Source organism: Poecilia formosa, unplaced genomic scaffold, assembly GCF_000485575.1.
Source record: "Poecilia formosa unplaced genomic scaffold, Poecilia_formosa-5.1.2 Scaffold80, whole genome shotgun sequence".
Lineage (NCBI taxonomy): Eukaryota > Metazoa > Chordata > Actinopteri > Cyprinodontiformes > Poeciliidae > Poecilia > Poecilia formosa.
In genome coordinates, this window is record NW_006800019.1 from 1,920,274 (window position 1) to 1,943,943 (window position 23,670).

General features: G+C 37.2%; 3 protein-coding genes across 7 annotated transcripts in view; 2 read left to right on the top strand and 1 right to left on the bottom strand.

The window, feature by feature from the left end:
* Positions 1-1,994: 1,994 nt before the first annotated feature.
* On the top strand, positions 1,995-6,762 carry ptges3a (prostaglandin E synthase 3a (cytosolic)). The gene is made up of 8 exons (XM_007556671.2): positions 1,995-2,156; positions 2,873-3,022; positions 3,180-3,243; positions 3,337-3,435; positions 3,897-3,986; positions 4,263-4,328; positions 4,418-4,445; positions 5,678-6,762. Exons 2-8 carry the CDS (start codon positions 2,874-2,876, stop codon positions 5,695-5,697), a joined length of 516 nt encoding a protein of 171 aa, XP_007556733.1. The 5' UTR covers positions 1,995-2,156; position 2,873; the 3' UTR covers positions 5,698-6,762.
* A 3,446-nt stretch (positions 6,763-10,208) lies between these two features.
* mipa (major intrinsic protein of lens fiber a) lies at positions 10,209-14,465 on the top strand. Its single transcript, XM_007556672.2, has 4 exons — positions 10,209-10,922; positions 11,084-11,248; positions 12,302-12,382; positions 12,477-14,465. Exons 1-4 carry the CDS (start codon positions 10,563-10,565, stop codon positions 12,660-12,662), a joined length of 792 nt encoding a protein of 263 aa, XP_007556734.1. The 5' UTR covers positions 10,209-10,562; the 3' UTR covers positions 12,663-14,465.
* Positions 14,466-15,588: 1,123 nt separating this feature from the next.
* stat6 (signal transducer and activator of transcription 6, interleukin-4 induced) overlaps positions 15,589-23,670 on the bottom strand; it is a 29,285-nt gene continuing 21,203 nt past the window's right edge. For 2 of the 5 annotated variants that reach the window (XM_007556674.2, XM_007556673.2), the window contains exons 16-22: positions 23,464-23,613; positions 23,306-23,363; positions 22,387-22,419; positions 20,836-20,874; positions 19,564-19,596; positions 19,123-19,143; positions 15,589-18,604 (exon numbers count right to left, since the gene is read on the bottom strand). In XM_007556674.2, the coding sequence (XP_007556736.1) occupies positions 18,544-18,604; positions 19,123-19,143; positions 19,564-19,596; positions 20,836-20,874; positions 22,387-22,419; positions 23,306-23,363; positions 23,464-23,613 (395 nt within the window). In that variant the 3' untranslated portion in view covers positions 15,589-18,543. The remainder of the gene's footprint in view (positions 18,605-19,122; positions 19,144-19,563; positions 19,597-20,835; positions 20,875-22,386; positions 22,420-23,305; positions 23,364-23,463; positions 23,614-23,670) is intronic. The other 3 variants (XM_007556675.2, XM_007556676.2, XM_007556677.2) reach the window with 3 other exon arrangements.

Below are 23,670 nucleotides of genomic sequence, written 5' to 3' on the forward strand. Positions count from 1 at the left end.
CTAATTACAGAGCTACTGCAGAAAGCTCCTGGAGGCAAATTAGATTTAACTGATGCATTTCTTTTCTTCAGTAATGGTTAATTTAAAGGATTAGTTGGTTGTAAATACACAGAACCCAGTGCCTTTATTGTATGGATAAAATATGTTTGGTTTTGAATCTGCGGGTTTAGGGGGGGACACTAGTAAATTTGACGTTTTTCATTATACTTTAATGAATCCATAAAGTTTTGTTTCATCGTGAAGCAATATTTTAATGACACTGACCCAGCAGCAACTCAAATTTCAGTAAGTAATTACAGTTCCACTGCATTCTCTGCCATCTCCAACATTTTTTGTAGTTTCCCACAATGGCGTCTGAATTGCTTTATCAATAAAAGGGAATTTGACAAGTGATGTTTGAAAAGAAAGAGACACAAAAGCAAGATGCAACATAGACAAAGAATCAACAAATATCAAATGGCTGTGGTAACATGCAATACTGCAATTGGAGTTTTTCACAAGGTCAGAATTATTCTGAATAAACAATTCTTAGATAGATAATTGTAAGAAATGTATCAAACATAATTAATAAAAGGTGAAACCAACATTATCATTGTATAATTTTAACAACGTTTTATGCCTTGGGGGTATTTATCTAAATGTGCAGTTGTTTTAGTTGTACATAATATTTTACATGACTTGGCTTCCAAGCTACTGAGTGATTTTATTGAACAAAATCACTTGAGTTTTGAAGATGGTCAAAAATTGCATTCAGTCTCTTTGGGATCCAGTTGTCGTTTAGAAAACTGGGCTGCTATGTCTCAGAAATATATAAAATTGAGTATTTTATCCAATAAAAGATGTACTCAAGCTTTAGAAATGTTTTCATTTTAGCCTCTTGATAATACACTCTCAGAAGGTCATGTAGTTTCAGTATAAGTCAAGTAAAGGGTATTCATACAGCACATTTGAGCAACAACGCTTTACACCTTGAAAGCATAACAGCCAAGGCAGCTATAAAAACGGACGGGTTTTTTAGTTTTGATTTGAAGAACCTCAGTGTTTCAGCATTTTTGCAGTTCTCTGAAAATTAGTTCTAGAAAATAAATGCTGTTTCCCTGTGTTTGGTACTAGTTCTGAGGAAGCAGAGTACACTAGAACCAGAAGACCTGATTGGACTAGAAGGTTATGTGTTTTTATTGTTTTATAATTTATACTTGCCTGCAAGAGGATTGGAGATACAAACTCCTGTGAATATTTTATATACACAGTCATATTCAATAAATTATATTTCTAGAAAACTCATTTATTTCTGTAACTTAATTCAGTAAATGAAACGCTACACAGATCAATTACACACTAATGTTTTCAGCCCTTTGTGTTATTTATAAAAATAATTTGCTTACAGCTAGTGGAAATTGAACACTTTAGATTAGAATATTTCCCTACATTAAAAAAATACATTTGAAAGTCCACACTGAACAGGGACATAATGAAAAATATTCTAATACTTGCTTAAAGGTTGTTATTTTTCAATTGAAGCACATCCATTTACATATTGTAATTTCACAGTTAGCTTTTTAGTTTTAGTTTTGTTGGTCAATGTCAGAGCTGAACAGTGTCATAGTTGATATGTTGTCTGGGTTTGAACCCCCTCCGGGAATCTGGTGGACTTCCATGTTGTCCTTTCTGTGGTTTCTCTCCGGGTTCTTCACTGTCTAAATGCACACTGGCTGGGATAATTCATTCATTCATTCATTCATTCATTCATTCATTCATCCATCCATCCATTTTCTTACACCCTTGTCCCTAGTGTATAACCCCTACGATGGACAGGTCGCCAGTCCATCGAAGGGGTTAGGATTTGTTTTTTCGAAATTATCCGGTGGATGTTTGAATTTATCATGAATTACTTGTGGCTAAGCAGCAGTTGGCGCTGTTGCGCCACACGCTTTTTCTAGAATTATCTCACAGCGCGTGCCCACGCTCCAAGCAGGCGGGTAACGTCCTCTCGAGATATCACGAAAACTCCGCGATACTTTAAGGGACTTCAACGTTTCGGTTGAAAACCTCAGAGTTAAGGTTTCAGTCATCACATTTGCCCGGGTTTTTATTATATAACACCTCTAGATAGCCCGTAGTCAGACGAAGAAGTTCACCTGCTACACTGTAAAAATGTAAGTCTCATTTATTTGTGTACTAGCAGTCGCTTGTTGCTAATAAGCGCTTAGTCTTTGAAGTGCTGTAATGCGGATCAACTAGCTAACATTAGCTCATTGAGCTAGCACACGAGTTAGCATTAGCTGTGCCGTTAACATTTATTGTTACAGGAATAAAAACCAACACAAATCGTTAAACCTACCTACCCTTGTAGCTTAACATAACCTTTTCCAACTAGTCCCAAACTTTTAATTGTAGCTTACGTTGTATGCGCCCCATATATCAGTTAAGTTAACATTAGCTGGCAGGCTAAAGTCAACTAACAGTACTAGGTTAAAGTTAGAGCCGAGGAGGAATGCCGTCATGGTGTGAAGGTTTCACTTTGAGTTAAAGTAACACATGTCCTCGTTCAAAACCATTAAGTCTAATTCAGGACAAATATTTGACAGTATATATGTTGGTCATTCAAAAAAACACAGATTACAATTGTACGTTAAAGCACAACTGTTTTGCCTCCTAGCAAAGTTGCTGAGAAATCTTCCTTGTATAAAACCAAAAGCACTCAGTCTTGCCCTGTTAAATGGTTTAAAGATGTGATTGTATGATAGGTTTTCTCTCTGTAATAAAATGTAACATAACTGATTGCTTCACCCTGCACATGTGACCCAGCAGATCAGTCTAATGTAAAAAGGAAATATGTTGTCGTTAATTCCCTCTTTCTGTTCATCAATAGCATGGCCCATTTGCCACAGCATGGATTATTTCCCACCCTAAGTGCCACAGCTAAATGGTATGACAGACGAGACTTTGTTTTTGTTGAGTTCTGCGTGGAAGACAGTAAAGATGTACATGTCCAATTGGACAAGTCAAAATTTGAGTTTAGGTAAGTTGTATTTAAAGTACACTAGATGGTAAGTCTTTTTGTATTTGTATAAAAATGTGTTGTGTTTTGTGAAATCCAGTCATCTGTGTGGACCAAATTGAAGGAAAACTGGGTGTACTGGAAAGTATGGTGACCTCCCTTTCTGTCATTTTTACAGGTGTGTCAGCGGAAAAGACAAATACAACAATGAAATTGAGCTTTTTGGGGAAATTGATCCCAAAGTAAGATTACCATCTGCAGAACTAGTTAAAGTTTTAGGATGAGTTTTACTTCTCAAGGGCTGTTAATAAATTTATAATCTATGTAATTTACAGCAATCGAAACACAGCCGCACAGACAGGTCTGTGCAGTGTTGTTTACGAAAAGCAGAAGCTGGGAAATCATGGCCACGACTTACCAAAGAAAAAGCAAAGGTAACTTTAAATTTAATGCATTTTTCCTTAACTGCTTATTGTCAAACAAACGTCTTCACACTGCTGTTCAAAAGTACTTTTCATAAACTTAAAAAAAGAAAAGGGATTGTCTTTTGGAAATAAACTCTACTGTCTTCAGGTGTTTAGATCATGACATCATCTTCTACAAATGTGCAAGAAATCTGTTGCTACTGAGTTAAATTGCAGTGAAACAGATAAATAATGGAGCTTTATTTCTTTTTAAATGTATTAAATACACTTTAAGTCTTTTCTCTCATTTTTTTTCACTTATTTTCTACATTGTGTGATCTTTTAAAAGATCTTAATTTTGTTGTACAGTTTGTAAGCCCTACACACAAAGTTATTCATTTAGTGAATTTAAGTTTAAGAATTTGACAATATGCTGTTTACGTGCAGGTAAATAGTATTTTTTGATTGTATAACTCTGCTCCATCCCCTAGTTTAAATGGTTGAGTGTGGATTTCAACAACTGGAAGGACTGGGAAGATGACTCGGATGAGGACATGTCAAGTTTTGACAACTTCTCAGAGGTAATCGAGTAAAAGACTGTCAGCACTTATTTGTTTATTCAAAGATTCCCTTTACCGTAGTAGAGACTAATGGGGTCCACAACAAAAATTACAATTAAATCTTCTTTCACAGACATTACAATAAAGACATGATGGTATTCCTTAAGACGCAAACTAAATTAAATGAAGCACAAAATTCAAATCAACTCCAACAGTTATAACGTCTTACAAACATTACAAAAAGACATGCTGATTTATGTGCGCCATATATCTTTCCCTCTCCCCCTTTTTCTTCAGATGATGAACAACATGGGTGGAGATGATTTACCCGATTTAGATGGTGGAGAATACGGTGCAGAAGAAGTATGAGTTATTTTTATTATTTTCTGATGATTTTCTTGAAGTTTACCAGGTGAAATCCAAGTTCCCATAATTTTGTTTTTGTGTTTCAGCATGATTCTGCAGACAGCGATGATGAAAGTAAGTATGACTTTAAAGAAAGAAAAAAGAAAAAACAGCAAAGTTGTAGTTTGTTCTTTGTGAGGACAGAGGAAAATCATTCTTTATACGTAGAAGAACATGACAGTATAATATCTTTGAAAGATTCACATGTATGACAAGTTCAGTTAAAGTGAAACTCGTATAACGTCATTCACTCATGGGAGCCAACTTCTTTTCAATCTTTTTTATTTATGTAATTTAAGAAAAATAATCTGATTATTAGCTGTAAGCTCCAAATGCCCCATTATGACAATGTGGGGAAACAAAATTTGTTTTTGTTTTTTTGTTTGTTTGGTTTTTTTTTTTGCAAATTTATTAACAATAGAAAACCAAGAAACTACTTTTACATAAGTATTCACATCCTTGCCATGAAGCTCACAATGGAGCTGTTTCCACTTATCATTCTTGAGATGTTTCTACAACTTAAATGGAGTCCACCTGTGATAAGTTCATATAATTGTTGATTTGGTAAGGCTCACGCTTGTGAGGTCTCACAGTTGACAGTGTAGGTCAGAGGTCAAACACTAAACATAAAATGAGAGCAATTGTTTGTAGACTTCTGGGAGAGGATTGTCTTGACACAAATCTGGGGAAGGATATGGAAAAAATTCTGCTGATTAGAAGCTCTTGTTGAGAAATCCTTTGCAAATGGAGGAAGGTTGGAACCAGCGGGACTCTCCCTAGAGCCAGCTATCTAAACTGAGAGATCAGGTGAGAGAGAGAGAGGTGACCAAGAAGAACCCAATGGTCACTCTGTCAAAGCGCCAGTGTTCTCCTCTCTGTGGAGAGGAGAACCTTCTAGAAGGACAAACATCTCTGCGGCAATCCACCAGTCAGGGTGTGACCAAACGAAAGCCACTCCTTCATAAAGCGCATGGCAGAGTGTCTGGAGTTTGCCAGAAAGCAACTAATGGACTTAGACCATGAAAAGAAAAGATTCTGTGATCTGATGAGACAAAAATTTAACTCTTTAGTGGTAAATAGATTAATTTAAAACAAATTAGAATAAGGCTGTAACATACCAAAATGTAGGAAGAAGTGAAGCACTGTGAACACTCTGCGGATGTGCCACATATACACATTACATCAAGTGTCACTTATTGCATTTTAATTACTGAATTGAGATATTTTTTTGACACTTAATCTTAAGCTGTTTCTGCGTTTGTCTTTGTTGTCAATGTTCCCCTCATTGGAATTTTTGTCTCTTGCAGAGATGCCTGACCTCGAGTAGGCAAACATGGTTGCCACCTCACTAGAGATCAAAACAAGTCGTGAGTCTGAAGAACGAAATTAGGCAATGAGTTGGCAGCCACATTGAAGAACCTCTCTATACCCCATTTCCAAAGTGAAATCCCTGCAGAGAGCGACCGGGGGGGGACGTGATACAGACATGCACAGGCGTCCATAACAACATACAGTGCTGTGCTTTGCTGTTTTGTTCTGCATGGACGATTTTGTTCAAATAAAAATGTTGTTGTTCCCTGGCTTAAATGACTATTGGGATGTGCTGATGTCTTATACCCTGTTTCTCTTCTGTTTTGTTGGGTTTTTTTTCCTTTCCGGTGTCAGGTTATGTAAACACATTGTGATTTTTAATGACAAAAAAGATCTGAAAATGCCTATTTTCCAAGAAGTAAATTTTCTAATGGTAGACTTCCCCTCTTTAATGTTTGTATTGTAAATTGCTCTTACGGTTAATTTAAGTAGCAAGAGTTCTGCTATAAATTGGTTTTTCAGTGTCTTTGGTCACATGCAAATATTTAACAGTAATTTCACTTTTTTAATATGTTGCAGCTTTTAAAATAAACATGCTTGGACAACTACAGATTTGTGTTTAGAATATGGCGTTTGAGTTTACGACCTAATGTGTTCACATCTTGGAAAGGCATTGTTTTCTTTATGCAATCCATTAAAGAGATCTTTCATTGTTGCAAATAAAACAGATAAGTGTTTTGTTTTTTATCTTAAGTGAGAATATAAACTGTACATTTTTTCTAAGATTTAAGCATAAGTTATGCATAACATGAACAACAAATATGCTTTGAATATGTATGTTTGATTCTAGGTATCAAATGTGTTCATTGTAGGCTATGGGACTTTAAGAAAGATTTTTAAGAGGGCAATAATTATTTGCTATTTGGTATTTTTCAAAATCCATCCAGAGTTGAGATGCTCTACAATTTTTCCAAATTATTGTATCACTACGGCAGTCACATCCTATTTTTACTCCAAATATGGTTCCTGTACCAGGGTGGAACAATAATGCAACCTGCAACTTCAATTAAACTGTGTAAAACAATAATTCACTGCACGTTTGTTTATTTATAATGAAATTTGTTGTATACTCAGAGTGAAGAATATGCATATGCCCACTCTAATATTTGACTAAATCTCCACTGGCAAACTTAAGATTGACTCAAGCTTTTTATTTCAAATATTCATTAATTTCTTGTGAATATTTGACCATGGAAATAAGTACAAGCATCCATTTCTTAGTTGGCTTTATAAAATAAAAAATGAGATGGCAGAGTTAAAAACATTTTAGCTGAGTTAATTTAGTCAAATTCAGAAACTTAATTAGCCAACTTTATTCATTCATTCATTCAATCATTTTACTGTTGATATTCCCAATTATTTCCAGTTTCACTCATCTGACAAAATCTGCCTCCAGATGAAAAGGAATGGATTGGGATGTTTGATATAACCCAGGAACTAAATGGCACAAAAACCAAAAATAAACAAGGACGATCACCAGACTGGTCTTGGAATGGATAAAGCAGGGCAAAATGAAACTTCTGGAACGACCCCAACCGCAGACCAATTCAAACCTCATGGACAACGGTTCAAACACGTCCACTCCAAGAAATCTTCCAGTTTAATCAGCTACACCATTTTTGAAACCCAAAGTCATCGCCTTATCTAACCAGAAATGAGACAGAAAGTCCCGTTTCCTACATACAGTGGGCGCTAGAGGTGCAGCTGATTGCAGGAGATTTAACTAGATATTAGTGGGAGGGGTGTGCGGACGTTTGAGGTTTTATAGCTTAGATTAAAACCTGTATGCTCATGTTTCCCTTTAAAAATGTATTAAAGATTAACTTTGGGAAAAGACTGAAATTTAACCTGGTAGATTTTATGTGAACTTCAGTGGAACATGAATAGTTTGCGTGTGACTGTGCTGCCTTATAAGGACCTCTGTCCTGTTTTGCATCCTTTTACTTGGAGCCTCTGGTAGGGACTTACCGTCTTTACTTTCACACAGACTGAAAAGGGAAATACCCAGTTTCATTCCTCTTTTCTGAATATTTGAGGTATAAATTTGCTGTGGTTCAGTTTTGCTGTGTGTAAATTTTCAAACTGTGACCTTCAATTTTAGACTTCCCTCAACATCACGGTTAATACAGTTAGTTAGCTTTTGTGCATTATTTAATGCTCATCAAATCTGGTGTCAAGCCCAATGCAGAACTTCAAACACAGAATTATACAGACTGTGATTATGCTAGCAGAGGGTTTCTCAAAGGCATTGTAATTCAATCATGTAGTCTAAATTTTCTTCTTCTCCTGCAAGTCTTTACTACTGTAAAGTTTTTATAGAGTTTGTCTGCCCCAGTGTTTAGGGGCTGCAGGTTATGTGTGCGTCAGCAGTCTGGACCAAGAGAACAGAAAAACACAATGCAAGCATCTTTTCCAACACCCTCCAAACAAAAACTACAGGCTTAAATGTACAAAAGCTGGCTTAGGGAGACATGGGGAGGGGGAGGACAAAACTTCCCAACCTGTTAACTAATGAACTTTTTGAAATTATCCATGTTTTGTTTAGTTATTTATTTAATTTTTCCAAAATCAAGACAGCTGTCAAAATCAAAATGACCAAATTCTTTTTTTGCTATTCGGCAAAAGTCTGCCAGTTGAATTTGTAAACTTGTTTCACACCACTGATAAAAATCTGGAACATGTACAGATCAAAAGTGAAACAACAGGCACTAAGTCAGCCACTCACAGGTGCAAGGAAGGGAACTTGCAGATCTGAATATGACTGCAAGAAAAACAGACCATAGAAACCAGCAGAAACTGTTACTGCTAGCGTTTTGTTTCCAGGCGTGAAAGGCACAAAAAGCAGTAAGGTCAGCATAAACCTTTCAGAGAGCAGCGGCCGTCCCTGTAGCTGTCCTGGTCAGCATGACGCTCCAGTGCAGAAGCTCAATACCACGGCTGCTCTCCCCTCTTCCTCTGTGGCCGTGGATTTTCCACCGCTTTATCCGACCTGAGCCTGCAAACCAATCCACAGCACACAATGCATAACTCTGTCTAATCAGTTCTGCTACAGATCTGTTTTTGTTTTTTTTTATTCAGAGCATAAGGTTGGGAAATTACTGGAGCCTTATGGATTGCAGCATTGATTAGAGTTCATCTGAGTTCTGCTTTAAAAATAAGGCCATAAACCTGTGGAAGATCAGTTGTTTCTATACTGTATGTGATATCGTCTCCGGCATTCTTAAGTGTTTAGCATGTAAGAAGAAAATAAGGCCAGAAAGGAGTTTTTTAATGTGACACCTTAAACAGTCATCTGTTCTCCAACCAAATGCATTCCAGAAAAAATAATAATTATAAAGTGAAACACGCCAGCTGTGAAGCAGAGAGGTGGAAGTGTCATGGTTTGGGGAGGCGTTGCTGCTCCAGGAACTGGTCCGCTCACCAACATGAGCTGACCACATTACCGATGCTGCTGGAGGAAAATGAGAGACTATTAAAGCAGAAGCAGAACAGAAACTTGTGACGATAATCTGAAATATAACAGTGAATACACTAAGTGCTGGCTGTGAATTAATACATGGATAGTTCTGGACAAAGTCAAATGTGCTGAAAAGTGTGTGTCCAAACCGGGAGAACATGCAGCACTTGTAGTCATGGTTACAAAACCTCTTTTTCTCTTCATATTTTCATCAGCAACTAAGAATAAAAAAATAAATTCTTAAGGTAGCAATAACTACAGATAAGTGACTAAATTAATTTTCTTTTGTAAGTACAAAACCAAAGGAAATTGATTATTGTTACTGTGTTTGAAGTTTTACTCAGATGTTATTCATTCTTAAATTTCTTTGTTTTTTCCAACCTTGTAATTACGCCAAACAAATGGTATAGTCTTAACTACCTTTATTGTCTGAATGGTGCTCAGTAACATTGCTTTGTTTCTTCATGCTTCTGTTCCACAATACTGAGTAGTTTGGGAACCTCTGCTTTAGTAGTAGCTTTAAATTAACAATAGTAATGTTAAATCTATCAATGTTAATGTGAGATGATTCATGAAATATACAAATTGTAAGATATCTGGTCTGTTCAAGTTACAAAGCTCAAGTCCAAGTGAGGTCACAAGTCACCAGTGTTGAAGTCTGAGTCGACTTCCAAATTCATTAAATTTGTGACGCTGGTGTGGAAAGAAAGACATTTTTTCCTATATTAAAGCGCTTTAATGCCATCATGGTTTCCACCAGGCTGTTAGACTTTTTTTCATCCCAAGGTAATCCAAAAATAAAAAAGCTTCACGTTTGGCGAAGACACACTGTTGCTCTTCCCAGAAAGCTCCTCTCGGCCTCCAAGTTTCAAACTGTATGTCCAAAGGACCAACTAGCAAAAGAAGGGTTAAGTGACCTTGTTTTGATTAGTGATATTGTCCGCTGACCCCTCCCCTTGGCTCAGTGAGTCCGTCATGGCGTTGGTGGGTTATAAAAAGGCCCCTGAGGTCCCCCCGCTCTGATAAAGAGGCTGAATGTCTGCAGGACATGCTTAACGTTTGTCTATCCATGTTACTCTTCTAACAACCAGCGAGGGCTGGCATATAGATGCACAGAGACTGGCTTACTGCTCCACTCAGGAGCTCTTTATGACAAAAATCTGACTTAAGAAGGAATCCGTGCATTTTACTCACAGCTACATGCTGAAGCCTTTATGTGTTGTTACATTTAGCTTTAGAGAGACAGCTTCTGTTTGAGTGCTTTTTGGTCTGTATTTTGTTGTTGTTGTTTTTGACATTTTCTGTTTTAGGTCGATTAGTTAGTCCTCAGGTGTTTAGAAGCTGCTTTTTGACTTTGTACCATTATGTGGGAGTTCAGGTCTATGTCTTTCTGGCGAGCGGTCTTCGCAGAGTTCTATGGCACCATGTTCTTTGTATTCTTTGGGCTGGGAGCGGCCCTCCGCTGGACCACAGGCCCCCACAATGTCCTCCATGTTGCCTTTTGCTTTGGACTGGCGGCTGCCACCTTCATCCAGTCCATTGGTCACATCAGCGGGGGACACATCAACCCAGCCGTCACCTTCGCTTACCTGATCGGATCCCAGATGTCCATGTTCCGGGCTTTCTTCTACATCATAGCCCAGTGTCTCGGAGCGCTGGCCGGTGCTGCTGTGCTGTACGGAGTCACACCCAACAACATGAGGGGGAACTTGGCACTGAATACGGTAAGGTGACCAGAGTAGTCAAGTGGGAATGAAGGTTTTTAAGAAAGACGGGACCACACAGTCTGCAGATTGAAAATAACCTGACATATGTCCCAACTATACACCACTTTCTCTTTAATTTCAATTTTCTCCTTGTCATCTTTCTAAACTGTCTCCTACAGCTGCAGCCAGGCATCAGCCTTGGCATGGCCACCACGATCGAGATCTTCCTCACCCTCCAGCTTGTCGTCTGCGTCTTTGCTGTGACGGATGAGAGGCGCAACGGACGCCTGGGCTCTGCTGCTCTTGCCATCGGCTTCTCTGTGCTCATCGGGCATCTGCTTGGGGTAAGAAGCCATTTTCAAAATGATTTTTTTTTTAGGTTAATCCAAGAGCAAACTCTAGCCTTTTCATGCACAAATTAGTATTTCTTTTAGAAGCACCAAAGCAAAGCTTGGATAAACTAAGATAGACGGCGTTTTGTGTTTAAACTTGCTGGGTCAGCAGCATTGTCACATGGAAAACCTCAAACTTCCTCAGCATCGTAGCTACTTCTGGATCTCCATTAACATCCTACTGAGATGGATGGTTTCTGTCGTTGAAGGCAGATGTCCTGCAGTGCTTTAGAAACGGTCCATCTACAGGTCGCTCACCTCAATCAAAAAGCATCGCATAAAGGAATATGTTAAATCCAGTACAATTCAAACATCTATTAGATTTAGGATTAAAGTCATCAATTAATTTTACCAACATGAATCTTCTGACTGAAAGTAATATTAATGTTTTGGAGCGGTTTAGACAGATGACTTAAGTGCATCTTAGGTACAAATTAGGGTGATGGCAAGGAGAGCGTTCATCCCCAAAGAACTGGACCTGCATCATGCACATGTTTTAATGATGTGGTTGAATGAAAACACCTCAAATCTAAATGTGCCAGGGCTATGAAAGCGTTTGGCTTTGACTACGGTTCCTCAGCCTACCACAAATTTTGCAGGAGCCTGCTGATCACCAAATCATTTGACTCAGGAGGGTCCAAGCAGAGCCACATCTAAAACACGCAGGACAACGGCCGGTCCATGATATTCATGATCGCTGTTGCTAGGCTAGGACTGTCTTGGTATTGTTTTTGCAGACTTAAATTGTAATAACCTCAGAACTAAAAATAGATTTCTGGTGTTATTTAAGTTCCTTGTATGATATAGTCAAAATCATGGCAAACATTTCAGTAGATAATTTCTACTATGAAGGACATCCTTCTAACACCCTTTCAACATAAAATCAATACATCAAGACTATAAATGAACAACATTGAATAGTATGCTAGACTTAGTGACCACCTTGTGCTAAATGAGCAGATAAGCAGCCACAATGCTGAACCACTTTATCTGCCTGTTGCTTAGATATACTACACAGGAGCGGGAATGAACCCAGCAAGGTCCTTCGCCCCTGCTGTCCTTGTCAGGAACTTTGTTAACCACTGGGTAAGATGTGTAAATACATTTGCTCTGCAAAGAAATCCAAACCAAATTGTTGTGGCGTTTCTATATTAACTCTGCTGGTTTTCGTCCTGTCCAGGTGTACTGGGTGGGACCCATGATCGGCGGTGCCATAGGCGCTCTGCTCTATGACTTCCTGCTGTTCCCACGCATGCGCGGCCTCTCCGAGAGGCTGGCCACGCTGAAGGGCACCCGGCCCCCAGAGGCCGAGGCCCAGCAGGAGACCAGGGGAGAGTCCATTGAGCTTAAGACACAGGCCCTATAAATCTGGAGATTTGCTTTCTGACACCCCCAACCTCTCTCACACCCCTTCCACCTGTAGCGCCACACTCTGCACCCTTGGTTCCCGGTCCATCCGCAGCCCACACTTTGTTTTTGCACGCATGCCTCCTCCCGCTCCTCGACAATTGCAAAGAGTGGTGAAAAGCCCCCTTGTCGTCCTTGTCGTGCTCCCTACAGGACCTATAGAAAAGGCATGCACTGCCCCGATTAACTTATTTACTCTCACCTGCACCCATTGTTCCTTCTCCTGTTCCCAGAGTCGGAGGGTTGGAGGAGGACTTGCCGCTAAAGGAAGCACCTAATGCCCTGTAGCAGGGTGAAACAGTTACTCCTTGCTGACCAGACAGCTGTAACTGCCAGGGATAGTGGTGCCATTTCCAACTTTACTTCCCTTTCTGTTTACTTTCCCTGCCTTTCATTTTGCTAAGAGTGAAGCTACAGTAGAACAAAGGACCTCCGCCTGCATTTCCAAGTTTGATTGAGCGTGATCTCGCTCTGTGTTTTGTTTCACAAACTTTGGTCAAGATATGTATTGGTATTGTTTTCGCCTTTTCTTTCTTTTAGCTGTATGTGTGTGTGTGCGTGTGTGTGTGTGCGTGTGGGCGTGTGTGTGTGTGTATATGCAAGCCTGTGTGATAAGAGTGATGGTGAGAAAGACAAATTGAGTGCGCCTGCTTGTCTGTGTGTATGTGTATGCTTGTTTTACAAGATATTTTCCCTGAAATGTCATTCCTAAAATTGTTTGTATAATGAGTTATATAATGCCACATTACGTTAGAGATGTGTCACCATTTTTTAATTTATTTTTTTGCCCTAAATGGAAAAATATAATTTACTGTAAAACTCCAAGAAATCTGCATGTTTAGGGTAATTGTATTTTCTCCTAGGGGATAAATCTGGATTTCAATCACGGCTTAAAGCCCCTTTCAAACACTTGAGCATTTGTGTCTCATGTAGTAAAGCCCCTATATTATGCTATTTATTTTTTAAAATAAAGATCCACAATTAAAATATTTTATTTTCCTTTAAGCAAAATTTTTTTAAGTGCCAATATTAAATTTTACTATTTTACCCAGAACCGTAGAATATTACTTTATAAGTAAATACTTTGTTCGCAACATCCACATTCGGATCATATGCAGTAACTGCATTGGTTTATGCTTTCTTTGACTTTCTGACAAAAATTTTGTACCCAGAGATTTAGAGCAGAGCTGACTGAAGACCCATGTACAGGCGTTTTTGAGTTATTACATTTTATTTACTTAGTCTACCAAGGAAAATCAAGAAGAGCAAACTCGGCTCGCTGTCCTGAAGACCAGGTGTTTTATTTTTATTTTTTCATTGGTACTGTGCTATGTAAATTATACATCAGAGAAACTTAAATTTTCTGTTAATAAAGGCAGAGTCCCTGAGGTGGGACAGCTGCAGTCTGCTCAAGTTGAAAGGCTCAATTCTGTTAAATTTGAAATTTAACAGAATGCATCTTGATTTTCATACATTCTCCAAGAGGAAGATTGAAGTTTGAAATTGTATTTGTTCCCTTCTTCACTCACCCTTTTTCCTGTCTTTGGCTCAGAGAGAAGTTAACATTTTGCTAGTTTTGCTAGAACATTTCTTGATCCAAGCTTTGTAAACTGATTCTCTTTCTGCTTCACTTACGTAACACCTTCACTTCATTTCCTTTTTTCACTCCCGGAGTGATTTCCATGGCTGTGGTTGAGTAGAATTTAAATTTTCAACAACAACAAAAAAATTAAAATTAGATTGTTTTCTAATGGAAACGTTATGTTGTACAGTGTAAGATTTTTTTTTAAAAAAAAAAAAAAAAAAAAAAAAAAAAAAAAAAAAAAAACAGACAAAAAAAATCAGTTTGCAATTTCTGTTTTTGTTTGTGTTCTTTTCGAGTTTATTTGGAGTGTATACAGTCAATTACAAGACAAAACATTTGCATATGGAAAATCTTAGACATTTGGAAGAACAAGATCGATTAACATTTCTGGTCCCAGCTCTATTTACAAGAACAAAAACCCGGAGGTTATTTCTGTGACTCATCTATGTGCTGCTGCTTCTATTAAGGAAACTGCAGTGTTTTTGAAATTCTGAAATAATACATGTGTAGATGAATGCATTTGTAAATAAATTCACCCAATTATTTTGGCAGTTTTAATTTTATGGTAGTTTGAAATCTTATATATATGTATATTTCACAACAACCGAGGACTTTTACCAAAAAAAACTGCATGATGTGTAAAACGTGAAAAATCCACGTGACAAGGAACATTAAACACATTGGAATATAAAAACATGTGAAAGGAATGGCTTAAGGTGTAAGGAATGTTAAAAACTGAATTCAATCAGCTTACACAGAATTGATTTGCATAAGGCTTAAATTAGAAAAAGAGTAACTATAAAAATTATATATATATTTTTACAATGTTTTTAAAAGAGGATGTTCAGGACTCTTCAAAGGAGGTTTGTTTGAAGCAGTTACAGGTAGCTAATATATTTCTTAATAAGCAGATTTGTTTTTCCAGAAGGCTGAAGCTACCAGACCATCTGACTGGAGTCTAAAAAAGGGGTTTATGCCACGTTAAAATTATTCCAGACTCAAAGGACCCCTGCCAGCTCCCACAAACGTTCCTTTAAAAACCTGAAAACAGCCACTATCTTTGCAGTGAAGGAGCAAAACCTTTCCAGCCGGAACAACAATCTGTTACGGTCGAGGAAATACAACAGCGGTCTACTTCATCAACACATGGTTTCTTTCGACCAGTGGTTCCCAAACTTTTTCTGACAAATTGACATAGGAATAACAGAGAGTTAGTCATTCTAAGGTAAAAACCCAGCGCATACAGCGTTCAGGTATTTATTTATTTTTTTTCATCCAGAGGGCTCCCCCCACCATCCCCTGCAATGGCACGGTGGCCCCCCTAGGGGGCCTTAGAGGGCGCACCCCACAGTTTGGGAACCTCTGCTTTAGACAGTCAATATTTTTGCTGTGGTTTCAATGTTTCTGTATTAGGTCATTTGCCTTTTTACTAATTTGCAATCCATTTTATACCCAGAGACAGCACAAGGGGTAATAATATTTTCAGTCACATAAGCACATTTTCTCAAAATCTCTTCATTTGTAATTGTTCCCAAATCTTGGCATTCTGCTTAAACATCCAACACCTTCTTTGGAAATAATCATCTAATGCAAACATGTCAATATGCCAAAACTGCCACGAGCATCTTGCATTTTCAAAATATGAGTCGTTTTGAGAAGGTGGGGCTCTCGTACAAGCAGCTAACTTCAGTCTTGGGGGGGAAACAAATCTGTATGTTTGCAAAACGGATTTGCCGAGATATTACTAATTATCAACTGTGGGTAGGATAATAACAGCATACTGTACAGTCTCAACAGAAGTTTTTTTTTTTTTTTTTTTTAAATTGTGCGCTATCCCTTTACTTGTGGTTGGAACTTTTGCTACATTTCGTTCTATCTTATAAGCTAATAAAGTATTTAAATCACACAACTTTTCATACAAAATAAAAGTGAAGCAGTTCAATTTGCAGTTATGTATTTACAAACAAGAGAAGGACAACCAGTTTTACCATTTGTAATGTTGTCACTGGAGTTGGCCTAACATGCTAACCCTTGTGTTTGTGTAGTTTCTGTCGTTCTGATATACTGATGATTTGTCTCATGTTTACCATTGGGTTTTAATGTGAGATAAACATCTGAATGTACTGTAAAAGTGTTTGCTAAAGCTTTTTAAAAATACTGTCAACTAGAGTTTTATATATAAAAATAGTATAAAAAAATTTAACTCATAGATATAACTAAAGTCTTGCCCACCACCTTTACTGCATCTGCCATCACCATGGTATAGTACAGCAGTCCGCAGTAATGAAAGAAAATGATTATTGTTTATTATTGTTTTCTTTTGTGACTGAACCCAGGTTTGTGACTGAACACTAACTATCAGACTATTAAGCATAAATATTGTGTAATATATTATGGTTAAATGTTCAACATGCAGTAACTGAAGTGTTTAGGTAAGGACAGATTATACAACTGAGAAAATACAATGTCACTGAACCCACCCCCAACATTACAAAGAAAAATAGCAGGACTACCAAAACATAACACCCAATAAGTTGAAGTAGATGACAACTCTCTTATTTAGCTTAAATCAAACCAAACAAGCAACTGAATGAGGAGTTAATAAATGCACAAGTCATGTATGTGTGTGTGTTTTTCAAAGAAGTCCACCATTAAGCATAAAAACACAAAAGACAAGAAAACCCCTTTAATCCAGATGGGTTTCTAATTTAAAGTACCGTATTCAAAGTGAACTGGTCTTGTTGTGTTACTGTTTCAGAGGTAAATGCTGGAAAGGAAAAGGGCGGCTCACATAATGTTGAATTTAAATAAAATAACTAAAGCAACAGCACCAGTAAAAAGTATCCATGAAGATTTTAGCAATGTTTTTTTGTGTGTGTTTTTTTTTTATTTTTTTTTTTACATTTTTTGTACTCAATATTCATACAATTTCCTTTCCTTATTTTTTCCCTCTTACCTGTCAGTGGGGATTCATAAGCTAGCAACACATTTTTGGGTGCTAATTAGGGAATCCATGTTATCCACATATAACAGTGGTTAAAATGAAGATAAACATTAAAATTGTTGCCATAAGCAAATTATATTTTTATCTTGAGGTGTTACTTTTAAGTTCAGATTGGAAGATACATCCAGTGCCTTAACAAGACTGAGATTCACAAATACTGTTTTAAAAGAATCTATGCCAAGTGTAGAATAATCTAGTAACATATTGGTGAATAAAGTATTTTAGAATAAAAAAAAAATAGATCAAATGTTGTACAGCGTTAAAACAATGAAACGGCCTTTTCGTATAAGATGCTAGCGTTAACAACACAAGAGGCTAAGAATGATTAGCCAACGATGGGATTAACACAACGTTCATCCGTAAAGACGACTGTGGCAGCTGATGAGTCTGGTGAGGAATTTAAAGAAATAAACTGAAATAAATCACTCCAGTGTGCATAAAATAATCTACATGTGGAGGAGATTTAAAATATCTGCTTACAAAAATGCTTTAAATTTTGATCCAGATGATCTAATGCAGTCAATCAAAATGTGGAATACCTTTTTAATTTAGTGCTCATATGGAGTTCACAAAATGAGCGCTAGCACATAATAGTTATCCACTTGAGGTGTCTTTACAGTGTGAGTTTAAGACTTCGAGTTTTTGAATCACAAAATGCTCTACAGACTATGTAAAAACCCAGCAGAGAGCTCAGAAGCAAATGCTAATCTTGTCTTCAAAAGCAGCTAGCAATTAGCAAGCCGTGATATTTGCACAGGGATAAAGCTTTAGAATTTAAAACTTGAGCTACACAGAAATGCATCCCAGAAAAAATAAAAAAGTCCTTTGTCTGTTACTTTAAAGTTAGGTTTCTAGAATAATATTTGTGAGAAGAACGCATGTTATTCAAATTTCTATTTTTTGGACTAAAATTAGCTTACACTTCAACATTTAGGAAATCTCTCGCCCTTGACATACAGGTTCTGTAGTGCTAAAAATCCTGCTATCGGACACTTTAAACTGGTGCTGCGCCGATACTGAACTCATAGTTATTTCTTCTCAATTGAATATGGCAGCAGCCATATTCAAATGGGTGTGGCCATTTGAAAATGGCCTAAAAGGCCCTGAAAAGGGTAATTCTAGCTGTAAAAAGTTTCTATTTACAATCAAATCAAACTGTAGATCCCAATGAAGAAAACAGCACAATCACTTGAGTGATAAAAGATGAGTTAGTCTTCAGTCTTGACTTTGCATCTGCCTTGGTCTCTTATATCAAGTAGAGTTCTTAGCAAATTCATTGAAATAAAAGTCGTATTCCATGCCATCTGGGGGACTAGAAGATTAAAAAGGGACATAATTAGTATTTTGCACAGTCTATTGCAACTTTTACTTTTCAACAACATGCCACTACAGTATATGTAAATAAATGACTACGTTTTAAAATCCAGTCTTCAGACATTTAAGATTTGTCTTTCCACATGCATAAAAGTCAGGCTGCTTCATCAAGCTGCACTACAGGGAGGCCATTAATTTACCAAATGGTTTTTAAAATAATAGTATTTTTAAATACCAAGTGGTAATAATGGTATTGTTTATAACTTTTTTTATTACTATTATTAAAGTTACTGGTGTTTCACATATTTTTTTAAACATAGAAATTATTTTTTGTATTTTTTTAAGTGAATTTTATTCACAAACATCAATTAGTGTACTGTAAAAAGCACACTGCTACATTAGCGGTAAGGTTGCATGAAGGTTACTTCACAAATTTACTAAAAGCTTAAAGGTTGTGAAATAGTCAACAATAGCAGTGATGTCAAGTCAACAGAACAATCTTAAGGTTACACTTACATAGGGTCGCAGTTTGCGTCCCTGCAAATTGGAAGAAATTCAAATGCATAATCAATAGAAGTGAAACAAAACTGTAGCACAGTCCAACAACTGCAGCATTAAAATTATAAACTGAAAACCCCCCCAAAAAACTAAACACTCTTTGTTTGACCAGATCAGTAACTACTGTAACTTTGAGAAGGTAACACTGAAACACACACACACCACACAAGCAGTGATTGTGTGGTACTTGCTGAACATGCAAAACCGCAACAGAAAAAAAAACAAAACATCAATCACACCAACTTTACAAACCTTTTAACGTCACTCTGACCGACCACTCAAACAGCCGATATAAAATTTAAACTCCTGTTGAGTGACTTCGATATTTAAAATGACTGATTTTTTTTTATTTAGGAGCTAATATTAGACAGAGAAAATAAATTTCGAAACAACACTTACATGGAGAGGCCATTCAAGTCTGGTAATGTATCTCTGCACATGTTAAACCAAGAGAAACATAAAGTTAGAGGAGTAAGAAATGGTAAAACATTAACTAAGAACCAAATACACAAATAATTTTGCTCTGATACAAAACTCCATAAAAATGTGCTTGACTTTATATGCCGATAGATGTTTAGCCTAAAGTCCTGAGCTGTAGTTCTACTCATCTTGTATCCATCCTAGTTAAGACGCTATAAAACTACACCCTGCATTAACATCATAAACTTAGCACAGCTTTTCCTTTTTCAGTGTCTGTTAGATGGTCGTTTTGATTAGTACATGTGGTTTGAGTTGTGTAGGTGGATCAGGAGCGGCGGCAGGTTACAGTCTGTCTACAACCAAGCGCTATGTACAATACATCTATTCATGATCTATACAAACTTATCCTGGAAGGCTCTCCAGTGGTCGTTAGGCAGGTAGTTAGATTTATAATTCATCACAGGGCAACACAGAGACACACACACAGACAAAAAGGGATGCAAGTACACACTCATACTTAAGGATAATTTAGAGAGACCAATTAACAGTCATGATTTTGGACTGTGGGAGGGAAGCCTGAGTACACACACCTATGTGGGTAAAACGTGGAAACATGCAAGCTTCATGCAGAACCAACCCATGATCCTCTTGCTGCAAAAGCAAGTGTTGATAACTGTGCCACAAAATTATTACTATTATTATTATTAAAACTTAACATAGATACCTGAAAATATCCTTAAAATATATACAGTTAATCCTCAGCAGACTGTAATCCAATAAGCTGAGGAATCATTTCACCGTCACTGAACACTGCAGCATCCAGAAAGGAATACGTGCAAAGTGCAAATCATAAAGCTTTTAATTAAAAGACAGGTGGTTTTCCATGCTTTTAAAATCAAGTTTCTAGAAGTAAATTTGATCAATTTAATCCTCCTGCGGTCTTAAGACATTGGGTCGTTTGGACACGTCAATGAGCGGTACGGTGTGGTCGCATTGATCCCACGTTCACCTTTTTTTTGGCGTGCGTGCGTGCGTGCGTGCGTGCGTGCGTGCGTACCCTGCCCCACCCCCTTGCCCACTGTCCGACCGTGACACACTAAGACCGCGGGAGGGTTGAATAAAAACTAAGAGAACTTTCTGTGTTGTAGAAACGGAAATCAAATTAGAATTTCCACACAAAGAAAAGTGACCACAGTTCAACAACTGTCTGTGCAAACAGACTGAGAAGCTGGCACATAAAATGACTCTTACAATGGGTAGGTGTCTTCGACATTCAGCGCGCTCAGCTCACTGTACACACAGAAACAGACACACATAGCGAACAAGATCATTTTAGCCTTTGTAATGAAGTTTCTTGCTGAACAAATATATGAAAAGTTGTAGAAAAATTAAGATACAAGATTATTAAAACCAAGCCATATTGAAAAAACAGCATGTGACAGTGAATTAGCCATGGTACAAACAAACATGAGTTTGTACTGGATCCTTCTCTGTGTACACTTTATAAAAGAGGACTAAGTGACGTCCTGTTGGCAGAAAGCTGTCACTTATTTCATTGTTTTCTTTCTAGAGATGGGAATTGACAGGAATTTAGCCATACCAATGTCATTATGAAGCTTACTTACTAATTAGATTCTTTATCAATTTTCTAATCAATTTCCATCGAGTTAGGAAATGAACTCTTTAAGTTGTTTAATTTAAAATATCCACCATGTCTTATTCAATTCAAGCAAAATTACAGCTGACTTAAAAAAAAAAAAAACGAATCCCTTTGTCAAATGAACATAAAATGCAACTTTTTACACAGTTTTTGTGCAGGCAAATTTGCATGTTTCCCTTTTCAGGAAGGATTGTTCAAGACTTAAGGTATGGAAAACACCCTCTCAGATGTTATTTATTATGATTTATTTTTGTCTCTGTCATTTTACTCCACCCTGTATTGATGAATAGATAGCTAAAAGAGAGCAAGAGCTTACGGTCCGCCACTTTACACTGGCAGTCCTCGTCAACTACAGTCATGTTCAATAAGTAAATAGTAATAAATAAGCTTTGTCTCATATGGTTATATTTGTATTATGGTTATTTAATACCTTAGAAGGAGTAGCATGTCAACAAATGGGCATATTCCCTTTGGGGATCAATAAAGTATTTTCTATTCTGTTCTTCTAAATTAGAATATTAATAAAATGTTCATGTATTTCAGTAACTCAGCTCACAAGTTAAACAGTTTATATAGATTAATTCCCCACAGACTGATGTTTTAAAGCTTTTATTTCTGTTAATAGTGATGATTTCTTGCTTAAGGCTAATGAAAACATGACAATCAAGATGAAAACATTACATCAGACCAATAAAAAAAACATTCTTAATGCAGACATGTGGGTCTCATGAAAAGTATGTTTAATATCTGCCTAAAGGTTGTTATTTTCAAAGTGTACTTTTGGTCTGTCAAGCAACCCTCATTGGAGCCAATATTCTAATTTATTGAATATGACTGTAAATATTAATATGAGATGAAGTTTATTCATACAGCATGGTGCTAACATTAATACTTTTACCTGTGACATTTATGGCAGAAGGCACTGTACTCAAACCTCAACCGCAAGAGAGTCACGGCCGTTGCTTAGCAACCTACCAAACGCTTTACGTTTGTGGAAATTATTTGCATGCTGTGTGGTCAAATGTTTGAAGATATTTCATCCTTTTGTGATCAGCGCTCTGCACATGTAGCAACTGGCCCTGGTGTGTCACATGATCAGTTTCCTACATGGTTCCCTAGAATCAGGGAGCGGCACAACTTACCCACTGATGTGACTCCCATCGATCTCTGGTACCCTGCAAACAGAGAGATTTTGATATGTTTGACACTGGCACATACATTTTATTTTGTGACACATTAACGAAATATTTTTTTAATTGAATTCGTTGATGCATTTATAATATTTATCACTTCTCTACACACTGATCCTGCCCATGCATGCGTGCATAATGAGACACTTTACATCTCCATTCAATGATGAAAGATTAACTGGTTTGAAGCGTTTATGCACATTATAAGAAATGCAACCGTCACTGTATACAAGCTTAAAAAAATTCAGAAGTTTGTTCAAATTTAATTTTAAGTTTCAGAAAACTCAAAAATAGCCAAAACACTGAATTCCTTCAAATCAGAGCTAAAACCCTACATGTTTAAGAGTTGCTTTTGATGATGGTATTCAACATCAAATTCAACAAAATAAAATGTTTGTTGCTTGTCTAATGGTTGATTGCTGTGTTGTGTTTTGATCACGTGAAGCACTTTGAACGGCGTTACAACGAAAAACAACTTTAGCTTATTCACTGGGGAAACAGAACTTGATTTACAGAAGTTTTCTGAGAAGTTGTTTTTGTTCTTCTGAACCTACTGACTCGCCTTATCCAAGGACAGAGCTGCAGAGACAAGCTGTGAAAACAAACTGCTTCCTTTGATAAGCTGATGAGAAGTTCCATGTTTACGTAACTGGTGAATATTAAAGCGATCCACTTTATCTTCACTCTCCTGGACTGGCCAGAGAGTCTCATTTTCTTTGCTTAACCATTTAATAAAATAATAATCAAAACACATTTTGATTCATTCTTGATTGACTCAGTGTTTCACCTTAAAATAGGATTTATTAATCTCCATAACAACTGCCTTCTTGCTGAAATGTGCTAATAAAAGAAAAATCTTGACTGAACTTACGTGCCAACTTTAGTCTGCAGACTTACGGGAATGTAGCCCGAATTGGTGGGCTGTTGCTCTGTTTCAATCAAGAGAAAAGCAAGTCACCCCCGGTGACTCCACAACCAATCAGTTTAAATTAACGTACAACCGTCTTTGGTCACTTTGTACAGCCTTACCTGTGTAGAACTTCTTGAAACCTTCATGTTTGGGCACATTTGGATAGAGGTACAAGATCTCATTAATGTCTCGTATGCGGTCACCGAGGCAGCGGATCTCGAGATCTTTCCTGGTGAAAGGCTGAATGTTCTGAATCATTGGTATCCCATCTAGAGGAAAAAAAATATTGGATCCGTCAATGGAAATGTTTAAGTATTCAGATTTGT